The 22,358-nt window shown below is 42.1% G+C and overlaps 1 protein-coding gene across 2 annotated transcripts in view; it reads right to left on the bottom strand.

The window, feature by feature from the left end:
• The window catches only part of cpne9 (copine family member IX), a 627,771-nt gene that overhangs the window by 327,855 nt on the left and 277,558 nt on the right, over window positions 1–22,358 (bottom strand). For both annotated transcript variants that reach the window (XM_073072861.1, XM_073072862.1), the window contains exon 6: window positions 11,820–11,896. In XM_073072861.1, coding sequence (XP_072928962.1) covers window positions 11,820–11,896 — 77 coding nt within the window. The remainder of the gene's footprint in view (window positions 1–11,819; window positions 11,897–22,358) is intronic.

Here is a 22,358-nt window from a genome sequence, read left to right as displayed (position 1 = left end):
TGTTTCACTAATAGCTACAACATCATAATTCCAGGTATCAATCCACACTTTAAGCTCATCCACCTTTCTTACAATGCTCCTAGCATTAAAATAGATACATTTAAGATACTCTCCACCTCCTCCTCTCTTTTCATCCCTAGCAATGCATTCAAATTTATTATCCTATCACAGGCATATAATCATAAGGACTGGCTCTGAAATATGATCAAAATAGTTTTTTTCAAGAAAAGTCAATAAATGACATTCTGAAATTCAACATTTAAGTGGCCTATCATAAGCATCCTCCTATAATCAAGGGACATCTGATTTTTAAAGAACAAATACACAGTTTATAAGCAAAGTATATTCCTTATAGGCAAAAAAAAAATTTTTTAAAACCTCCATACACATTCCAGGAATTCATCCTCCACAGTACTATAGCTAATTTAATTTGACCATTTTATATATATAGAGTGAAGTCACCTGTGATTACTGTAGAACTCTTGTTAAAATCATCCTTAATATTTGGTTTTCCACTATTCCCTAGTAAGGAATAGGCCCTTCAATGAAAAAGTAAAAATATAATTTGTTAAAGTTAATCTGGATCTCTTACAGATTTGGGATATGAGAAATTCCATCTGCCCCTATTCTCGTCCCTCATCAGCATTCAGGGCCTCAACCAGTCCTGGAGAATGAGCTGATACATCGCCCTCAATTCTGTCAGAGTCATTTACTGTATCAGGTGCTCCTGGTACGGCCTGACATAGACGGGAGAGTGTTTTGTGAAATACCTTCACTCCAGCCATCACAAAAGGTGAAATCTCCAGTTCCTATTCCCACACATTGGTCCCTGGCCTCCTCCACTGCTACAATGCAGCCACACTCAAGTTGCAGGTGCAACATCTCATATTCTTTTGGGGTAGCATCCAACCTGGTAGCATAAGCAATAATTTCTCTAACTTAAGGTAATTTCTCCACCTCCCACATCTCTCCTTTTCCATTTTCCATTCTTGTTCCCTTCTTACTCCTTCTCTTTTCCTCATTTGCTCATAAACCTCTTCTAGAGCTCCTCCGACTTCCCTTTCTTTCTTGGTCCACTGGCATTCCTATCATATTCCTTCTTCTTCAACTCCTTACCTCTTTCACCAATCATCCTTTGCCCTTCCTCCCTCACCTGTGGTCTCACCTATCACCTACCAGCTTGTACTCCTTCCCCTCCCCCACCTTCTCATTCTGGCTTCTGCCCCCTTCCTTTCCACTCCTGATGAACGGTCTCAGCCTGAAATGTCGACTGTTTATTTCCCCTCCATAGATGCTCCTCGACTCGCTAAGTTCCTCCAGTATTTTGTGTGTGTTGCTCAAGAGAAAGTATATTGGTGAATGAGAGAATAGCAGAGAAATTAGACAAACAATTTGTGCCTGCCTTCACAAAAACAAAGAAAGAAAACGTCTTGAAAATAGTAGTGGATTACAGACCCAGACTAAAGGAGGAGCTCAAAGAGTTTACCATTAATTAACAACCAGCAGTGGAAATGTTAAAGGTGATAAATTGTCCAGACTAAATGACCTTCATCTTTAAATTTTCAGATGGTAGAGAGAGCGGTAGTGAATGTCCTGGTTACTATTGTTACAACCAAGGCTCTGCCAGGCTGTGGAATCAGACTGGCAATCAAGCTCGTGAGTATGCACGCTCCAGCCAATTAGTGTGAGACCATTGTGGTGGTATTCAATTCCCTTCCTCTCGTTTCAGGCTTGTTTAGACTTAACCAAAACCACAGCACTGTCAATGCTCCCTGCTTACCATTGTCCTGATCTGGGAAAGAAGACTACTGTTTAGATTGATGCTGTTAAAGAGCATTATTTTTTAGTATCCTGCTATACTGCAGAGCCACTGTATCAGCGTTAGCTTTAGTTTGAAAGTTGTAGTTAATGGCCTGTTGGCCTAATGTTTATTCCTTTTCCTATTAAAAGTCAGTGAACTGCTGACCCGCTTCACTGTCTCTCTCTCTTGGCACTCGGGCCATAAATGCACACCTCGTCTCAACCATCTTCTAAAGTTTCAGTGATTCTTGAATGCCTTCCGTAGATGGAAGATAGAACATAGAACCAGGTGATTTAAAAAAAAATAGGAGTGAGAAGCAGAGAGCTAGACAACAGTTAGCTTGATATCGACATATTATGGACATTTGGATAGGGAACCACCCTTACAGAATTCACTGTCCAGCTCATTGATCTGTCCATAAGACATAGGAGCAGAATTAGGCCAATCGACCCATCAAGGATGATTTATTATCCCTCCCAACCTTATTCTCCTGCTTTTCCCTATAACCTTTGATGTCCTGACTAATCCAGCACCTATCAACCTCAGCTTTAAATATACTTAATGACTTAGCCTTCATAGCCATCTGTGGCAATGAATTCCACAGATTCATCTTCTCTGGCTAAAGAAATTCTTCCTCATCTCTTTTCTAATACATGTCCCTGTGCCCTCTGATCCTAATCTTTCCCCACCATAGGAAACACACCCTCCATCTAGGTCTTCCAAATTTGATACATTTTAATAAGATTCCCCTTCATTCTTTGAAACTCCAGTGAGTACAGGCCCAGAGCCATCAAACACACCTCATGTTAACCCTTTCTTTCCAGGAATCATTTTTGTGAACCTCCTCTGGATCCTCTCCAATGTCAGCACACCCTCCCTTAGATAAGGGGCCCAAAACTGCTCACAATATTCCAAGTGCAGTCTGACCAGTGGCTTACAAATCCTCAGCATCACATTGTTGCTCTTGTATTCTAGCCTTCTCTAAATGAATGCTAACATTACATTTACCTTCATTGCCTCCAATTCAACCTGCAAGTTAACTATTAGGGAATCCTGTGTGAGAACTCCTGGGTAATGCTCTCTCTCTCAGCTTGGTAATGATACCAAGCTCAGTGGCACTGCGGTCTCTGGGGAGGATGCAGAGAAAGCTGAGGGATACAGATACGTAATGTCAATGAACAGGGACATTAAAGATGGAAGATAATGTGAAAACACTGAGGTCACCTTTTTTTGATGGGAAGTATTCTTTAAGGGGTGAGACCCTGCAGGAGTTTGGGGTCAGGGGTTCAATACCAAAGACCAATCAGAAGTACTGAAGTGAAATCCTGCAGCTGGAGTTCTGTCCGTGCATGTGGGTGGGTAGGTGGGTAGGAGGGAGGGGTATTGTTTTGCCACAAGAATGTGTGGTGACACTTGCGGCTGTTCCCCGTACATCCTTAGGTTGTGTTAATTGTTAAAGGAAATGACACATTTGACTGTATTGTTTCGATGTACCTGTGATAAATAAATGAATCTGAATCAGAATGCATTTATATCTGAAAAGCCGATGCTCAAAGGAGCACAGGTGCCCTTCTACATAAATCACTTAAATTAAAATGCAGGTGCATCAAACAATTAGGAAGCCATCGAGAAGGTCGGCCTTTTTAGCAAGAGGATCAGAGTAACATGAGTAGAGACATCTTGCTTTAATTACTTAGACCCCTGGCGAGAGTGCATCTGGAATTTTGTTCACAGGTTTGGTCTCAGCATCTTATAAGGATAAACTTGCAATAAGGGAATATTGGTTCCTGATGGCAGGTTTGTTTGTTATATAAGGAGACATTCTGCAGACTGGGCCTATACTCCCTAAAAATTTAGAAGAATCATAAGTGATTCTTACAGGTTAGATGTGGAGACAATGTTTCCATCGGCTGGAGTGTCTAAAGCCAGGTGTCACAGTCTCAAAATAATTGCGGCCCTCTGTTGGTCGGGGACGATCATGGATACTGCAGCCTAGCTGTCATAGGTAAGTCAGTATGCAACCCGGGGCCAGTACGATATGAGGAGCAAGCAGCAGGCTCCCCCTCTCCACACAGCGATGAATCCGAAGGAACAGCAGGGACTGATACAGTCTGGCCCCAGCTGCATTGCACGCTGCCTGTAAGGATTTTGTACATTCTCCTCGTGACCGCGTGAGTGTTCCGGTTTCCTCCCACGTTCCAAAGACGTACCCTTGGTAGACTAGTTGATCATTGTAAATTATCCCATAGTTAGGCTAGGATTAAATTTGGGCATTGCTGGACGGTGCGGCTCAAGGGACGAGGAGGCTTACTCCTTGTCGTATATCTATAAATAAAGGAGTTGCCAATCAGCGTTGAACTCAACACAGGACTGTCTTGAGGACACCAGCTACAGATTTTTCCTTGGGGTTTACTCCCAAAGTCTTCCACAAGTGAGTGCAAGGCAGCAGAAGTTTCAGATCAGAGTCCTCCTTCTCCTACAACTGTAACAACCTTAAGGAATCTCTAAAAATAAAGAGTTGGACATTCAGGACAAACTTGAGGAAGAAATTTCAAAGACAGTAATTAATCTTTGGAATTAACCCAAGAACATTATGGAGGTTCAGTCACTCAGTATATTCAATACACAGATTGACAGGTCTTTCGTTAGGAGTATATTAGAGTGGGAAATTGGGGGAGTGAGGTGAAAGCCTTGATCTTATTAAGTAGTTGAGAAAGTACAAGAGGCTGAATCATATTTTTTTACTGAGTTAAGTATTGTATGTAATTAGTTTTGCTACAACAAGTGTATGGGACATTGGAAAAAAGTTGAATTTCCCCATGGGGATGAATAAAGTATCTATCTATCTATCTATCTATCTAATCCCAATTCTAACCATGCACATACTAGCTCTTTAAAGAAAGCTATCAAGTAATGTCCACTTCCTTTTTCTATTCTAATACAAACTTTGTAGATCTAAGATTTGTAGATTTATTTTTTGTCAAGTTTGTGTCTAACTTACTTTTAAAAGTAAAAACTATTCCTTGTTACAGCCAAGGCAAGCCAAACCATAACAATCTATTGCATAACATCCCTCTCCCCACTGGTTCTTTAGTTAATTATACAGAGGATTAGGTTGTGGGTTAATGTAGCATTAGAGTTATTGACCAAAACAGATAAAAGGTCAAAATGTAAGAGCGTGGTTACAATATGGACCTCTTCAACCTGCCGGTCTCAAGCCCCCGTTCCTCCTGATCGTCCCAAGTGTCTGCTGATATCTCTTATTCTCTTATTATTCTCTTATATCTCCTATTCTACTACGATTTGTCTGCTGATTAGGTGATGTGTTTGCCCAAATGAGATAAACGCTGGAAACACTCAGCAGGTCAGGCAACATCTGTGGAAGGAGAAGGACAACTTACTGTATATTTCAGGTCACCCTGGAACATTACACATATTTTTCTTTCTGCAGAAGCTCCCTGACTCGTTGAATATTTCCAGCATTTTCTATTTTTTTAAAATTTCACATTTTCAGTTTTGTTTAATATGCATTGGCCCAGCTGCTGATCGACAGGAAACAAACATAGGCATATTCTGCTGCAGAAGTTCTCTGCATACCTGCGAGGAATTGAATACCAAGACTTTTTCAGCTGCAATTATAAACCTCACTGTCACAAATAAGCAGTTGGGGCAATCACTAACAAACACCTTTCCCAAGCACTGCAATGTATTCTCAGAAAATCATCCAGAATCAGAATTTCTAGGAACTTCAATAGACTCAAAGCTCCCATCAGACACTATATGGCAACCAAACTCCCAACAGACAGGAAGCTAATGATCCCATGAACAAAACACAAACTGTTGAAAGAATTCAGCAGGTCAGGCAGCATCTATGGAGGGAACTCTCTGACCTGTTGACTTTCTCCAGCAGTTTGTGTTTTGGCTCCAGATTCCAGTTTCTGCAGTCTCTCGTGTCTCCAATAATCCCACCAACTTCATTATAACCAGGATTCTTAGACACACATTGTAAATTATATTAGCAGATGACACATCTCACCACAGCCCATTTTCCCAGGCACAACAATACAATTAATATTCAGAGACACCTCATTGTCCATGTAGTCCCATCACAACATTTTAGCAAGTATTTAGAGGCTGACTTATCACCAGTATCAACAACACCATTGATTCTTAGACAATTTCAACAGAATTCCAAAGTAGAACATGAAATCCAGTGGTCCAAAGGAATATGGCTAAAATTCTTTGGAACTGCGTAGAAATGGGATGTCCAAGCAGTATGCGCAGCCAATATCACCAGCTCTACGTTACAGACAACATCCATCAATACTGCATTCTAAGTCGTCCTCCCAACCAAGAGAGTTTACCCCAGTTACTGCAATAATATCCGTGTGAACACTGGTAGAACAGTCTAGCACAGGAACAGGCCCTGCAGCCAAACCAAATAAATTAATCAAGTGGCCAACTAAACTAATCCCTTATGTCTATATCATTGCATTTGCCTCACGTTCATGTACCTGTCTAAGTGTCTTACAAGTCCCTCATGAATCTGCCTTTCTTTGTGTGCACAGAGAATGCATCTTATCTAACATTCCAACACAACAAGCACCCCAAACCCCTACAAATAACCAGTAGTACAACACCAGCAGTACTGCCTTGAATCCATTACCACATAATATCCACAATCCCATGTTATGCCAATCCAAGATGCACTGCTATGGCCAGTGTTCTAATACAAAGAATTGTACTCAGTATTCCCAAAGCTGCGGTACCATCAGCATTCCCAGGTACTGAGTAACAATGATCCATTCCCACTTCTTATCTCAAAGCATTGCATCATAACAAATATTGAAAGCCCCCACCACTGGTTCATTACTTCCTGTCAGTCACCTTATGTACAGCCTAGCAACACTTTATGGACGTACAATAAATCTACTGCATGTATTGTATGTAACCTACCTTATGTATATTTATTTATTTACAGATACAGCGTGTAATAAGTCCTTCTGGCCCTTTGCACTGCACCACTCCGGCACCACTGATTTAATCCTAGCTAATTATGGCACAATTTACAATGACCAATTCACCTACTAACCGGCAAACACAAGGAAATCTGCAGATGCTGGAAATTCAAACAACACACACAAAATAGTCGACATTGCTTCTCCTTATAGATGCTGCCTGGCCTGCTCTGTTCCACCAGCATTTTGCACCTACTAACCGGTATGTCTTTGGACAGTGGGAGGAAACCAGAGCACCCAGAGGAAACACACATGGCCATGGAGAGAACATACAAACTCCTTACCTTTTGTGATTTTTTTTTGTGCTGCATCTCATCTGGAGTAACAATTATTTTGTTCTCCTTTGCACTTGTATGCAGGAAATGATGCTAAACCACGTCACGATAGCATAGCAGTTTGTGGAACAGCTCAGCGTGGCGGAGCTCAGAATACAGTGCTGGCATCCTCCGCATTTACATAGTCTCCCATGGAATGCCTAGTTTGCCCCGGATGCTCCAGGTTCCTCCCACAGACCAATTGGTAATTGCCCTGTGATTAGGTTAGGGTTAAATAGCGTGTTGTCAGGGGTTGCTAGGACAGGCAGCTCGAAGGGCTGGAAGGGCCAATTCACGCTGTATCTCTAAATAAAATAAATACGTAAACAACTTTGAATCTTGAATCTTTAGATTTTGAAACCCAGATGCAGTTTGAAGCCACAACTCTTCCATACTGCAGCAGAACCAGTGTCCCTGCACATTGCCACAGAACCAATATCCCCAGACACTGCAGCATTACGGGTTTCTCAAGACATTGCAGTTTAACAAACCTCTCCATCGTCAGGATCTCCACTAACAGGAAGGAGGTGCAGGAGCCTGAAGACAGGAACTCAATATTTTAAGATCAGCTTCTTCCCCTCTGCCATCAGATTTCTGAAAGGCCCATGAATACTATCCCACTAATTTTCTCTCTTTTGCACTTTTTTATATATATTTCTTATTGCAACTTATAGTAATATTTGATCTACTGCTACCGCAAAACAAAAAAAATTCACTACATATAAACCTGATTCTTATAACCAGTATTCAGAGGGAAACAACAGGTCGCATCATAATTAGTGTACACATATTTTGCAACAAAGGTATTTTTCATGAGATATGCAGCATAAACAATATAGGTGGATAATGTAACATAATCTGTATTAACAGGCCACACAATATAACCATATTCACACGGACAACAGCATGACTAAGAGATACTGTGACATAACCAGTACATTTGGGTACTGCAATCTAACTAGTGTTCACAGCATGATCAAGATTCACAGGGACAGTGTCATCCCAGACTCTGAGTTATAACCAGCATCAGAAACACTATTCATATTCACAGGCTCAACACTATAACCAGGAATTGTATTGAGCTTGGTGCTCCTCAGATAGTCCTGTCTACCCGTGTTGCTGTTTTCACGGAACAATAGACCTATACCCACGGACTCTCTGTTCAACAATGCTCTGACAGGCATCGTCATTCATAAGGCACATCCTTCTCTGGTTTAACTTACCAAAATGAATCACTTTATACTTGTTATTATTTTGCCCACTTTCAATATTGATCAAGATCCAAATGCTATTCTTCACTGTCTGCTATCTACCATCAGTTTTGGTGTTATCTGCAAACTTAGAAATCATGACACCTACATTAAAATTTCAAAGTACATTTATTACCAAAGTACGTGTCTATATACAAGCTTGAAATTCATAGTCCTGCAGGTAGACACAATAGCATCCACTAAAAACCCAATGTGCAAGCAAAAGAACAAATCGTGCAAATAATACAATACAGTAAACAAATAACACACAAACATGAATTGCAGAGTCCCCGAACGCGAATCCACAGCCACAGAGCCAGTTCAGTGCTACAGCCGGTCCAGGAGACCAATGGCTACAGGCCACAGCCACAGAGCCAGTTCAGCACTGAGGCGAGTAAAACTTCTCGATGTAGCTGAACACAGGTTCGTCCTTCGCCTTCAGCCTTGTCGCCTTGCTCATTTTCATCTGGGTCTGTGCTTAAATAGGCTAAACGTTGCTTTATTTTCCACTCTTGGGCCTGGGCCCCGCCATTTTGACCAGGCCCGAAGTTTCAATCATTAATATGTTAGTGATCTGTATTCATTCTTATCCAGATCACTAACATATGACAAACTACAGGGGATCTAGCACTAATCCCTGTGGAACATCACTAATCACAATCTCCCCCCCCCCCCCCCCACCACCACTCTCTTTCCACCAAATCAAATTTGTATCCAATCAGGTGGCTCACCCCTAACCCCATGTGTTCCAACCTATCATGTAGAGACTCGTCTAATACTTTTGCTGAAGTCCATGGAGACAACATCTACCACCCTGCCCTCATTAATCCTCTCTGCCACCTCTTCAAAAACGTCTGATTTCCCATGCACAAAGCCACGGTGATGATCTTTAATCACTTTTTCTAAATGTAACTAACTTCTTTCTTTCTTTCTTTATTTAGAGTGACGCTGTTACAGCTCCGGGCATTCGAGTTCAGAGTTCATTCCCAGCATCCTCTGTAAGCAAGTTTGTATGTTCCTTTCTGTGTGCACTTGGGTTTCCTCCAGGCTCTCCGTTTCTTCCCACCACCCTAAAATGTACTGGTTAGTAGGTTAATTGGTTATTGTAAATAGTTGTGTGATGAGGCTAGGGTTAAAACAGTGGGTTGCCAGGCGATGCTGCTCGAAGGGCTTGTTCTGTGCTGAATCTCTCTAAATAAAAAGCTAACTCCTTTCTCTCAAATCCTTCTAGTAGCTTTTCCACCACTGATGTACAGCTCACCAGCCTGCAGTGCCTGACTTTCTTATATAGATATTCCAGTATATCAATATTCCACAGCAGGGCTCTCAAACCAGTACCAACAGGATATACAGCCCAATAAATAGTACTCACAGCTTTGTAACACATCCAGTACCTCAGGCAGTACATCACAACCAGTATTTACTTAACAATCATTAATACCAACATCCCCAGGTATCGCATTATAACTAGTATTAAGAGGCATAATCAGTTTTAACAGGTAATGTTCTTTTCAGCAATATTCCCAAACATAGCATTCAATGACATTGCCAGTACCCTCATTATAAGAAGTACATCAAAAGCAGTATTTCTAGACATATCATTGTAAACTGTATTCCAGGAAATACTTTTTTCAGGGAATATGTATAAAGATACTACAGACTTCACACTTGCAGACTGCAATTGCATCCAACTCAAATGAAATTATATGCTAACACAGTGGATTCCAGTTAACTGGGCCGTCAGTTAATCAGGACAGCTGCTTATTTTGTACAAATCATGAAGAACAGAAAGTAATCATGAAAATAGATGGGTTTCCCTTCGTTTATGTGTGGGACACTTTGCTGCTTAATTGGGGCAGGAGACTGCTGTCCAACAGTTACTAACTAGCGTTTGTCGTGTGTACTTGTGTGGCCGTTAGACATTACATCATGCTAAAAGTAAACAGTTTTCAAATAATTTCGCCACTAATCTCAGCCCCTGCACTTATTCCTGCGAACGGCCAGGGTGCTACATCTACCCATTCACCTCCTCCATTACCACCATTCAGGGTCCCAAACAGTCTTTCCAGGTGAGGCAACATTACACCTGCAAATCTGCTGGGGCCATCTATTGTGTCCACTGCATCCAATGTGGCTTCCTCTATGTTGGTGAGACCCATTGTAAGTTGGGGGAATCACTCCGTTGAGCACCTCTGCTCCAGTCGTCTAAAGCAGAACTTCCTGGTGGCCAAACATTAGAACTCCGATTCCTGTTCCCATTCCGATACGTCAGCCCATGTCCTCCTCTTGTGCCATGTTGAAGCCACTCTCCGGGTGGAGGTGCAACACCTTATATTCCCTCTGAGTAACCTCAAACTTGATGGCATGAATATCGATTTCGCCTTCTGGTAATGTTTTCCCTTCCTCTCCCCTCTTTCTCTATTCCTCACACTGGCCTTTTACCCCTTCTCACCTGCCTAACAATTCCTGCTGGGTCTCCTCCTCTTTCCCTTTCTCCTACGGTCCATTCTCCTCTTCTACCAGATTCCTTCATCTCAAACCCTTTACCTTTCCCTCCCACCTGGCTTCACCTATCACCTTCTAGCTAGCCTTCTTCTCCTCCCTCCACCTTTTTATTCTGGCATCTTCCCTCTTCCTTTCCAGTCCTGGAGAAGGATCTCGGCCCAAAATATTCGCTTACGTAGATGCTCCCTGACCTGCAATTTCCTCCAGCATTTTGTGTGTGTGCTTTGGATTTCCAGCATCTGCAGACTTTTTCCTGTTTGTGGTTTGTAAATAGTGTCAGATACATGTACTTACATTCAAAAAGCAGTGATTTTGTCACTTTATTGTTGGTGAGAAATAAGCAGTAAGACAATTCTGAACTGCTCTGTTCACTGCGGTTTTAAGCATTCAGGCTTTGGAGATGCCAGAAACGGCAGGAGTGAAAATGAAACCATTTCACTACTTCAACAAGGTAGGATCTACAAAAAAATCTGAAGGTACTGACAATTATCTTGAATGTTACAATCAAAATTAAGATTTGGAGTATGGAATAGTCGGTAGCCTTGTTATGAAGGCTGTCCACCACCTACACGAGGTGTTTGCACTGATTTTTTTCATTTACAGTCAATCGAAAGAATGAAGCAGTGAACATTGAACTCCTTCATCAATACTGCCTAGGATCTATAAATAATGCCTAGTTTTATAGTATGGTAGTAGTGTTGATAGGGTTCCAATTTGTTCTGTATTTTATTTAAATATATAATTTGTTACCAGTTACATTAAATGGTAGATTATCATTTTTGTACCTTTTTAACTATTTCCATAAAACTTTGAAAAATTGGGGTGGTAGCTAAATTGGGCCAAATTGTACTGGTCCCAATGTGTCCCAATTAATTGGAATCTTCTGTATTTAAAATTAATGAAAAAATTCCACATATCATGCATCACTCACGTTAATAATTTCTCTACACGACTGCCTGGCGATCCAATGATTTCTCCCAGAGTGACAAAAATCTGACCAAGGAAATCCTGAAAAAAGAATTGTGGCATTAAGTATCAGGTTAAATGCATTAAGTGGCATTTGCCATCATTTCATTGGTACACCTATTCCGAATTTAAACCATCATCATGACAAGTTATATCAAATATAATTTCAGATATAACCCTATAATCTTAGAAAACAGAAGATGTATTAGAATATCATCAGTCATAACGCTACATAATGATTATAGTGGCGAATGAACTGTAGGGGAGAAATTCAACATATTATGTTGCAACACTGCACTTTCTCAGGTACGTTATGTAAGACACTTTGGTATCAGTTTGACTCCCTGAACCAGAAAGTAAGTATATTTATGGTAATGTGATTCTTAAAGAAGAAAACACAGTAATAAAGAGATTTATGAAATATTTCTAAAGTCGATTATAATTACAGTATCAGGGAAAGCCTTTCAGCAGTGCTGACAGGAAAAATCATCTCCAATGAAGTATGTCTGCACATGCAGACTCCTCCCAGTCTCCACCCTGCTAACAGGAGTTACCTGCCACTCATTTCCAGCTTACCGCCTGCAGCCTATTTAAACCCACCTCTCAGCCACAGACTTTGTTCACTCATACAAACCAGCCAGCCTCAACCAGTTGCTCCTAGCCTTCAGTTACCTTGTTGCCTTGTTGTGTTAAATACCTGTTCTCTCTTGTTCTGTGGCCCCTTGTGGCTTGAAACTTTGCAATTTATTAGTAAAGTATTGTTTACTGCTAAAATCATCTCCACTGCTCTGCACTTTGGTCAAGCATCCTCTACATTTCCTGACATTACGCTTTTTAATGTACTTTAAATGTTAATTATTTATTTTTACATTATACTTTAACATTATGCACTATATATATTACATTGTAGACATCTATTAAGGCAAGCTTGTACATTTAATGGAACAACCGTGTAATTTTTTAAAAATTCATGATTCTGTGGTGAAAAGGTTGCATCCAACCATGACTTGTGATAGTTCCTAACAGTGGGAGAAGATGTGGTTGGTTGGGAGAATGGTACGGAATGCTGCAGAAAAAAATACCATGCAATGGGTCAATGCACAAAACATTCAGAAAGTAAGTGAAGATCACAGAATATAGAGTGGGGGTGGCGGTGCTGTTTCTTGGAGGGGAGTGGGTTTATTGAAGAGTGGTAATGAAGGGAACCCATGTTTGGCAGAAGACTTACTTTAGTGGACACCGAGTGAACGAGCCCTGATATCCCTGTAAAACTATCATTGAAAACGCCATTTTGCTGCACAATCCAGCAACACTATGATTCCACTTTGCACTGCAAAAGACTTTGTTTTTGTTCCAATAGTGTTCTTTCTTGTATAATTTAGTATGAATTATGCTTAATTTAAACTCAGTGATTACTTCATTAGTTATCTCCTGTACCTAATAAAGTGGCTACTGAGAGTTTGTGAATAGTCTTCTGCTGCTGTAGCCCATCCACTTCAAGGTTCAACATGTTGTGCATTGAAAGAAGCTCTTCTGCACATCACTATTGTGACATGTGTTTATATGAGTTACTGTCACCTTCCTGTCACCACCCACTGGAATTTTTTTTTTGTTTTTTTTCTATCATTCTCTGTAAACACTAATGTGTGAAAATTCCAGGCGATCAGCAGATTCCGAGGTACTCAAACCATCCGTCTGGTGCCAACCATCATTCCCCATTTGAACAATTGAACCTTTTGACTATGTCTGCATGTTTCATGCTTCTATAGCATGCAGTTGCTGCCATATGATTGTTTGATTAGATATTTGCATTGATGAGCATCTGTACAGGTGTACAGTACCTAACAAAGTGGTTGCCGTGTAGGTTATTCTTGTTTTGTATCTGCTGTTATGTGCTTGTGATGCTGCTACAAGCAAGTTTTTCATCATAACTCAGCATACATGCACTTGTGCTTATGATAATAAACTCAACTTTGACTTTACAAGCAGGAAGATTTCCAAAGGCCAGGAAATCTTGGACCAACATCAAATTTTCAAGTAGCACCTGCTTTTCAAGAGCAGAACACAAGATACCATGTAACTCCCATGATTTGCAAAGAGCTGGTTGGGATCAGGTTTAGAATTACAAAATAGTTATAAGACCATAAGACTTAAGCACAGAATCAGGCCATCTGGCCCATCGAATCTGCTCCGCCATTCAATCATAGCTGATCTTTCTTCTTCTCTCCTCTTGGATGGACAGGGGTCTGTGCCAGGCAAAAAGCAAAATCTAGCCGGCCGGCTCTCCCGACCATTCTGCTCTCCAATGTCTGCTCCCTGGACAATGAATTGGACTACATCTGAATCCAACGAAATACTTGTCGGGAGTACAGAGTCTGCTGTGCGTATGTTTTCACAGAGACATGGCTCACTGAGGGAATTTCGGACGGTGCCGTTCAACCTTGTTTCGAGCGGACAGGGATGCAGCTCTCTCCGGTAAGGCTCGCGGTGGTGGTGTGTGTGTTTACATCAACACAGAATGGTGTAAGAACTCTGTGCTGGTTTCCAGACACTGCTCATCGCTAGTGGAGTTTGCGGCTGTTAGATGCAGACCATTTTATTTGCCACAGGAATTCACCTCTGTCTTTATATTTGGTGTCTACATTCCCCCCCCCCCCAGCGCTAATGCTAAGGAGGTTCTCTGTGAACTGTACGGGGCTATTAGCGAACTGCAGAACCACACCCTGATGGACTGTTTATTGTCGCTGGAGATTTTAACCATGCGAACCTTAAGTCAGTGCTCCCCAAATTCCATCAGTGTGTGGACTTTGCAACGAGGGGGGAGGACGTGTTGGACCTGGTTTATAGAAGCATACTGGGCAGAGCCCTGCCTCCACCTCGGTTACTGAGACCACATCTCTGTTATGCTAATCCCAGCATACAGACCGCTCGTCAGGCGCTCCAGACCAGTTCAGAAGCAGGTGAAAACCTGGCCAGCAGGAGCCATCTCTGCTCTTCAAGACTGCTTTGAGCACACTGACTGGCACATGTTCAGGGAGGCTGCAACCGATGGCGACTCTACCAACTTAGAGGAGTACAGAGCATTAGTGACCAGCTACATCAGCAAGTGCATTGATGATGTTACTCTGTCCAAGACCATCACTATACGTGCCAACCAGAAGCCATGGATGACCGCGGAGGTGCGTGCGCTGCTAAGGACCCGCGACTCCACCTTCAGAGCAGGTGACAAGGCAGCCCTAACAACAGCAAGAGCCAAACTGTCCCGAGCCATCAGAGGGGCAAAGTCTGCACATGCCTGGCTAATCCACAGCCACTTCCAGGACAGCGTGACACGCGGCGCATGTAGAAGGGCATCCAGGACATCACCAATTACAGGACAACATCACCTGACTGTGTGGGTGATGCCTCCCTCCCAAATGCACTGAATAACTTCTACAATCGGTTTGAGGCAGAAAGTGACGTGGCGACAAGGAAGTCCACCCCTCCTACAAATGACTAGGTGCTGTGTCTCTCCATGGCTGACGTGAGAAGAACCCTGTGCAGGGTCAACCCACGGAAGGCTGCTGGACCGGACAATATTCCTGGTAGAGTGCTCAGAGGATGTGCAGACCAGTTAGCAGATGTTCACTGGCATCTTCAACATCTCCCTGAGCAGCGCCACTGTTCCAATGTGCTTCAAGGCCACCACCATCGTCCCCGTGCCGAAGAAGTCTTCAGTGTCCTGCCTCAATGACTACCGTCCCATTGCACTTACATCCATCATCATGAAGTGTTTCGAGAGGCTCGTCATGAGGCATATCAAGACCCTGCTGCCCCTCTCACTGGACCCCCTGCAGTTTGTGTACCATCCCAACCGCTCAACAGATGACGCCATTCCACCACCCTCCACCTGGCCCTAACCCACCTGGACAAAAAAGACATATACGTTCGGATGCTGTTCATAGACTTCAGTTCAGCATTCAACACAATCATCCCTCAGAAACTGATTGGAAAGCTGAGCCTACTGGGCCTGAACACCTCCCTCTGCAACTGGATCCTAGACTTCCTGACTGTGAGACCTCAGTCAATCCGGATCAGGAGCAGCATCTCCAACACCATCACACTGAGCACGGGGGCTTCCCAGGGCTGTGTGCTCAGTCCACTGCTGTTCACTCTGCTGACCCACGACTGTGCTGCAACACACAGCTCGGACCATATCATCAAGTTCGCTGATGACATGACCGTGGTGGGTCTCATCAGCAAGAATGACGAGTCAGCTTACAGACAGGAGGTGCAGTGGCTAACGGACTGGTGCAGAGCCAACAACCTGTCTCTGAATGTGAACAAAACAAAGATGGTTGTTCACTTCAGGAGGGCACGGAGCGACCACTCTCCGCTGAACATTGATGGCTCCTTGGTAGAGATAATAAAGAGCACCAAATTTCTTGGTGTTCACCTGGCGGAGAATCTCACCTGGTCCCTCAACACCAGCTTCATAGCAAAGAAAGCCCAGCAGCGTCTCTACTTTCTGTGAATGCTGAGGAAGGTCAATCTCCCACCCCCATCCTCATCACATTCTACAGGGGTTGTATTGAGAGCATCCTGAGCAGCTGCATCACTGCCTGGTTCGGAAATTGCACCATCTTGGATTGCAAGACCCTGCAGCAGATAGTGAGGTCAGCTGAGAAGATCATCTGGGTCTCTCTTCCCGCCATTATGGACAATTACACTACACACTACATCCACAAAGCAAACACCATTATGAAGGATCCCATGCACCCCTCATACAAACTCTTCTCCCTCCTGCCGTCTGGGAAAAAGTTCCGAAGCATTTGGGCTCTCGCGACCAGACTATGTAACAGTTTCTTCCCCCAAGCTATCAGACTCCTCAATACCCAGAGCCTGGACTGACACCTTACTGTCCTATTGTCTTTATGCAGTCCTGGGTAGGTCTGTAGTCTAGTGTAGTTTTTTTCTGTGTTTTTTTTTACGTAGTTCAGTCTAGTTTTTGTACTGTGTCATGCATCACTGAGCCAATAGGCTGGTCCTGGACTTATTTCCACTTGGCATAATTTACTTATTATTATTTAATTATTTATGGTTTTATATTGCTATATTTCTACACTATTCTTGGTTGGTGTGACTGTAACGAAACCCAATATCCCTCGTGATCAATGAAGTATGTCTGTCTGTCTGTCAACACCACGGTCCTGAAAAACCGTTGTCTCATTTTTACTATGTACTGTACCAGCAGTTACGGTCGAAATGACAATAAAAGTGACTTGACTTGACTTTCAACCCCAGTTCCTGGCCTCCCTGTAATCTTTGATGCCATGTCCAATCAAGAACCTATCAATCACTGCCTTAAATACACCCAATGACTTGGCCTCCACAGCTGCATGTGACAACAAATTCCACAAATCACCATCCTCTAGCTAAAGAAATTTCTCCACAACTCTGATTTGAAAGGGTGCCCCTCAATCCTGAGGTTGTACCTCTTGTCCTAGACTCTCCCCCCATGAGAAACATCCTTTCCACATCTACTCTGTCTAGGCCTTTCAACATTTGAAAGGTTTCAATGAAGTCCCCCCTCACCCTTCTGAATTCCAGCGAGTACAGACCCAGAGCCATCAAACATTCCTCATATGATAACCCTTCCATTCCTGGAATCATCTTTGTGAACCTCCTCTGGACCCGCTCCAATACCAGCTCATCTTTTCTAAGATGAGGGGCCCAAAACTGTTCACAGTACTCAAGGTGAGGCCTCACCAGTACCTTCTAAAGTCTCAGCAACACATCGTTGCTCTTGAATTCTAGACACCTTGGAATGAATGCTAACATGTCATTTGCCTTCCTCACCACCAACTCAACCTGCAAGTTAACCTTCAGGCTGTTCCGCACAAGGACTCCCCGATGCCTCTGCATCTCAGATACCTGGATTTTCTCCCCATTTAGAAAATAATCCACACATTTTTTTCTACCATCAAATTGCATGACCATGCATTTTCCAACATTGTATTTCATTTGACACTTTCTTGTCCATTCTCCTGATCTGTCTGTCCTTCTGCATCTTACTTGTTTCCTCAACACTACCTGCCCCTCCACCAATCTTTGTATCATCTGCAAACTTGGCAATAAACCCATCTATTCCATCATCTAAATAATTTAAATACAGCATAAGAAGAAGTGGTCCCAACACCAACCCCTGTGGAACACCACTAGTCACTGGCAGCCAACCAGAAAAGGATCATTTTATTCCCATTCACTGCCTCCTACCAATCAGTCAATGTTCTAACCATGTTAATAACTTTCCTGCAATACCATGGGCTCTTAGCTTAATAACCAGCCTCAAGTATGACATCATGTCAAAGGACTTCTGAAAGTCTAAATATACAACATCCACTATATCCCCTTTATCTATTCTACTTGTAATCTCCTCAAAGAATTCCAACAGGTTCGTCAGGCAGGATTTTCCCTGAAGGAAACCATGCTGACTTTGTACTATCTTGTCCTGTGTCACCAAGTACTCCATCACATTATCATAATATCTTCCCAACCACTGAAGTCAGGTTAACTGGTCTATAATTTCCTTTCTGCTGCCTTCCTCCTTTCTTAAAGAGAGCAGTGACATTTGCAATGTTCCAGTCCTCTGGCACCATGCCAGAGTCCAATGATTTTTGAAACATTAATTCTAATGCCACCACAATCTCTAACACTACCTCTTTCAGAACCCTTGGGTGCAGTTCCTCTAACCAAGATGTCTTATGTACCTTTAGGTCTTTCAACTTTTTGAGCACCTTCTCTCTTGTAACAGTAACTGCACCCACATCTCTTCCTTCACACACTACAACATCAAGCATACTGCAGGTGTCTTCCACAGTGAGGACTGATGCAAAATAACACATTAGCCATCTCCTTGTCCTCCATTATTATTTCTCCTGCCCCATTTTCTGGCAGTCAGATATCCACTCTCATTTCTCTTTTATTTTTAACATACTTGAAAAAGCTTTTCCTGTCCACTTTGATATAATTTGCTAGCTTGTTTTCATATTTCATCTTCTCCCTTCTACAAACTGTTTGTAGATTTTTTTTAGTTGCTCTGTAGTTTTTAAAAAAACTTACCAATCCCCCATCTTCCCACTAATTTTTGCTTTGTTGTATGCCCTCTCTTTTGCTTTTACCATAGCTTTGACTTCCCTTGTCAGTCACAGTTGTACTATTTTACCATTTCAGTATTTCTTCATTTTTGGAATACACATGTCCTGCACCTTCCTCATTTTTCCCAGAAACTCACACCATTGCTGCTCTGCTGTCATCCCTGCCAGCAGCTCCTTCCAATTTACTTTGGCCAATTCCTCTCTCACACCACTGGAATTTCCCTTACTCCACTGAAATATTGCTACATCAGACTTTACTTTCTCCCTGTCAACTTCTTCTTAAACAGAGCCTCAGGACTGAGGATGATTTGTTTCCATTTTGTTTTTGAGCTGACATATGAGACCAATTGGATTCATTAGATGAGTGGGGAGGTGACTGATTGGGTGTGTGCTTTGGTACGTGGTGAAGTGATGCATTTTTTATGATGGGCTTGTAGTTGTTCTCATAGTGCAGATTTGAAAATCAGCCTGAGATCCCAAGAAGTCAGTGGATTGATGCATTGCCTGAGGAAGTTTTGAGCACATCCTTGAACCATATCTTTTGTCCATTTGCTAATTGTATCCTTTGATTTGTTTTAGACTAGATATCTGTTTTGAGCATATTGGATTATAAAGGACATGCCCTATTGAAAGGACCCAACTAATTCTAATTAGACCATCAGTGTCGGTGACGCTCTCCTGCGACAGGAAACCTACATTGATTTGCTTATCCTTCCAGCAGATTTGCCACAAACAACTGTAGAGCCCAAACCAGCAGGTATATTTGAAGCAGAGCTTGATAGGTTTTTGATTAGTTACGGTGTCAAAGATTATGGGGAGAAGGCAGGAGTATGGGGTTGAGAGGGATAGTAAATCAGCCATGATAGAATGGGCCAAATGGCCTAATTCTGCTCCTAAGCCTTACAATCTTATTTAGAGGAATTTGCAGAGAATTTCCTGTGATGTGCATAATATAGTTATGTTCAGATCTCAGAAAAATATGAGAAAGCAGGGATAACTGCTAACTATAGACCATGAATTTGGTGCCCAGTTTGAAATCTTGCAATTCATATATCCTTTTCCTCAAATGACCAAAGACACTGTTAGATTGAAGGTGTTAGTGCTTGATCTTTACTGAGAGATGGCCCCTAAGGTACAACATTCATAGTTTTACCGTAACTTGTAATATTGAAGGGTGATGTTGTGAAGTGGCTGCAGGTTGGTAGAAGGAACCAGCATACCACTTTCAGCTGGATTTTTTGAAAACCAAACAGCTGACTTCTTTCTGTTGTTCCTGCCCCATAGCATTGCATATTAAACTTTAGCTTCCTTTGGAAAATTAGCACTAAATCAATTTCCCCCATCCTAATAGATATACTACTCTATGCATAAAGATGAGGCATCATAAGGTTGTTGTTATCAATTTTGAATGGTATGCATGCTGATGTCAGTTTCTCAGAAATCCATCTGGTGACTTCCACTTGTATGTCTGTCGTATACAAGGAGATTTGGGCTATTACTTCACAGAGTTTGGCTTTATAACTCACAGCATCTTAACACACTCAGCTATGCATTTGAAGTACATTGTATTCAGTCGTCAGGAGAGTCAAATTGTGCGAATTCGTATGAAGCCATGTATGTTAGTGATGAAACGTTTGTTCATCTTTCATTACAGTTCACCAGCTTTGTGACCAATTTTCTTTGAGGCTAATATTAAACCAGCTGTGTGTGGAGATCTATTATCTTAAATGCTGACATGTAAAGCACAGTACAAATGATGTGTTTCACTGGTTACAGACAGAATGCAGATTGACAATGGCTCTTTGAAAGAATTTAGAAATTCTCACTGTAGATAGAGGCTGATTAGTCACAAAAAGGTCTGGTTCAGACAGTAAAGGACTGCCTGTGGTGTTGTCTAACATTTAATTATTCATTGTACATTTGTTACTTTTCTCTGTGCAGACATTTTGCTGAATATAAATTAAGGATACCGAGCAGAAATATTGAGTCATTGGGGTTTATGATACATATATACTGCTTCTATTTATATTTCATGTTCCCTTTTCACTTTCTTCTTGTGTACCATGTACCATTCCTTGGTTTTGCATCTATTATTATGGACTTTAAGGATGTTGCCAGGTCTTGAGGATCTGAGTTATAGGGAAAAGTTAAAAATGTTTATTCCCCAGAGTGTAAGAGAATGAGGGGTATATAAAATTACGAAGAGCATAGATTGAGTAAGTACAATTAGACCTTTTCCACTGTTGGTTGAGTGAGACTAGAACTAGCAGTCATAGGTTAAGGATGAAAGCTGAAATATGTATTTATTTATTCGCAATACTACATGGAATAGGTGCTTCCGGCTCCATGAGCTGTGCCGCCCCAGTAAACCCTGACAACCCCGATTTAACCCTAACCTAACCAGGACAAAAGACAATCACCAACTAACCTACCTGTATGCCTTTTTACTGTGGGAGGAAACCAGAATGCCAATGAAAACCCACACTTTCCACGGGAGGATGTACAGACCCTATTTATAGAGGACACCGAAAATGAACTCTGAACCCCAATGTATTAACATTGTGCACGACCGTGGTGCTTTAAGGGGAATCTGAGGGGGAACTTCTTCATACAAAGGGTGGTGCAAGTGTGGAACGAGCTAGCAGTGGAAACGGTGGATATGAGACTGATTGCAAAGTTTAAGAGAAGTTCAGAACTTTTAGTCGAGACTGGTTTCATCAATAGGTCAGGGGTTTGGGAATAAAATGTTCCGGTTCCAGTGTAATATTGAAGTACACTGGATTGCAACTTACTCCCATTAATGCATGGTAAAGGTGTCGCGATTAATCAAAGCAGAACAGAGTTTATCTACTGACCTAGCCAGAGGTTCACAACTAAATGCACTAAAGACGGACTGCTAATTACCTTACCACGAACAATTTCTGCACATTTACTCATTGTCAGTGCACATCTGGCCAATCTCTGCACGGGAGGTATGTTGAGGTTTGTTTATTTAGTTGTTTACTGAGATGCAGCATAGAATAGGCCCTTCCAGCACTTCGAGCTGTGCTGCCCAGCAACCCTCAATTTAACCCCAGCCTAATCACTGGACAATTTACAATAACCAATTAACCTACTGAGCGTTATGTTTTTGGACCATGAGGGGAAACAGGAGCACATGGAGAAAACGCATGTAATCTTTGGTGAGGGTGTACAGACTCCTTACATGTGGCATGAGAACTGAATGAACACCAATGCCCTGAGCTGTAAAAATGTCATGCTAACTGTTACATTACCACAGCGCCTCTGAAGAAGGTAATGAAACTTTAAATAAACACAGCTAAGCAAACACTAAAATCTGATGAAAATAAATGCATGTTTGGACTATT

The sequence above is a fragment of the Hemitrygon akajei genome, chromosome 19 (genome assembly GCF_048418815.1).
Source record: "Hemitrygon akajei chromosome 19, sHemAka1.3, whole genome shotgun sequence".
NCBI lineage: Eukaryota > Metazoa > Chordata > Chondrichthyes > Myliobatiformes > Dasyatidae > Hemitrygon > Hemitrygon akajei.
This window is presented reverse-complemented; position numbering and strand designations above follow the sequence as displayed.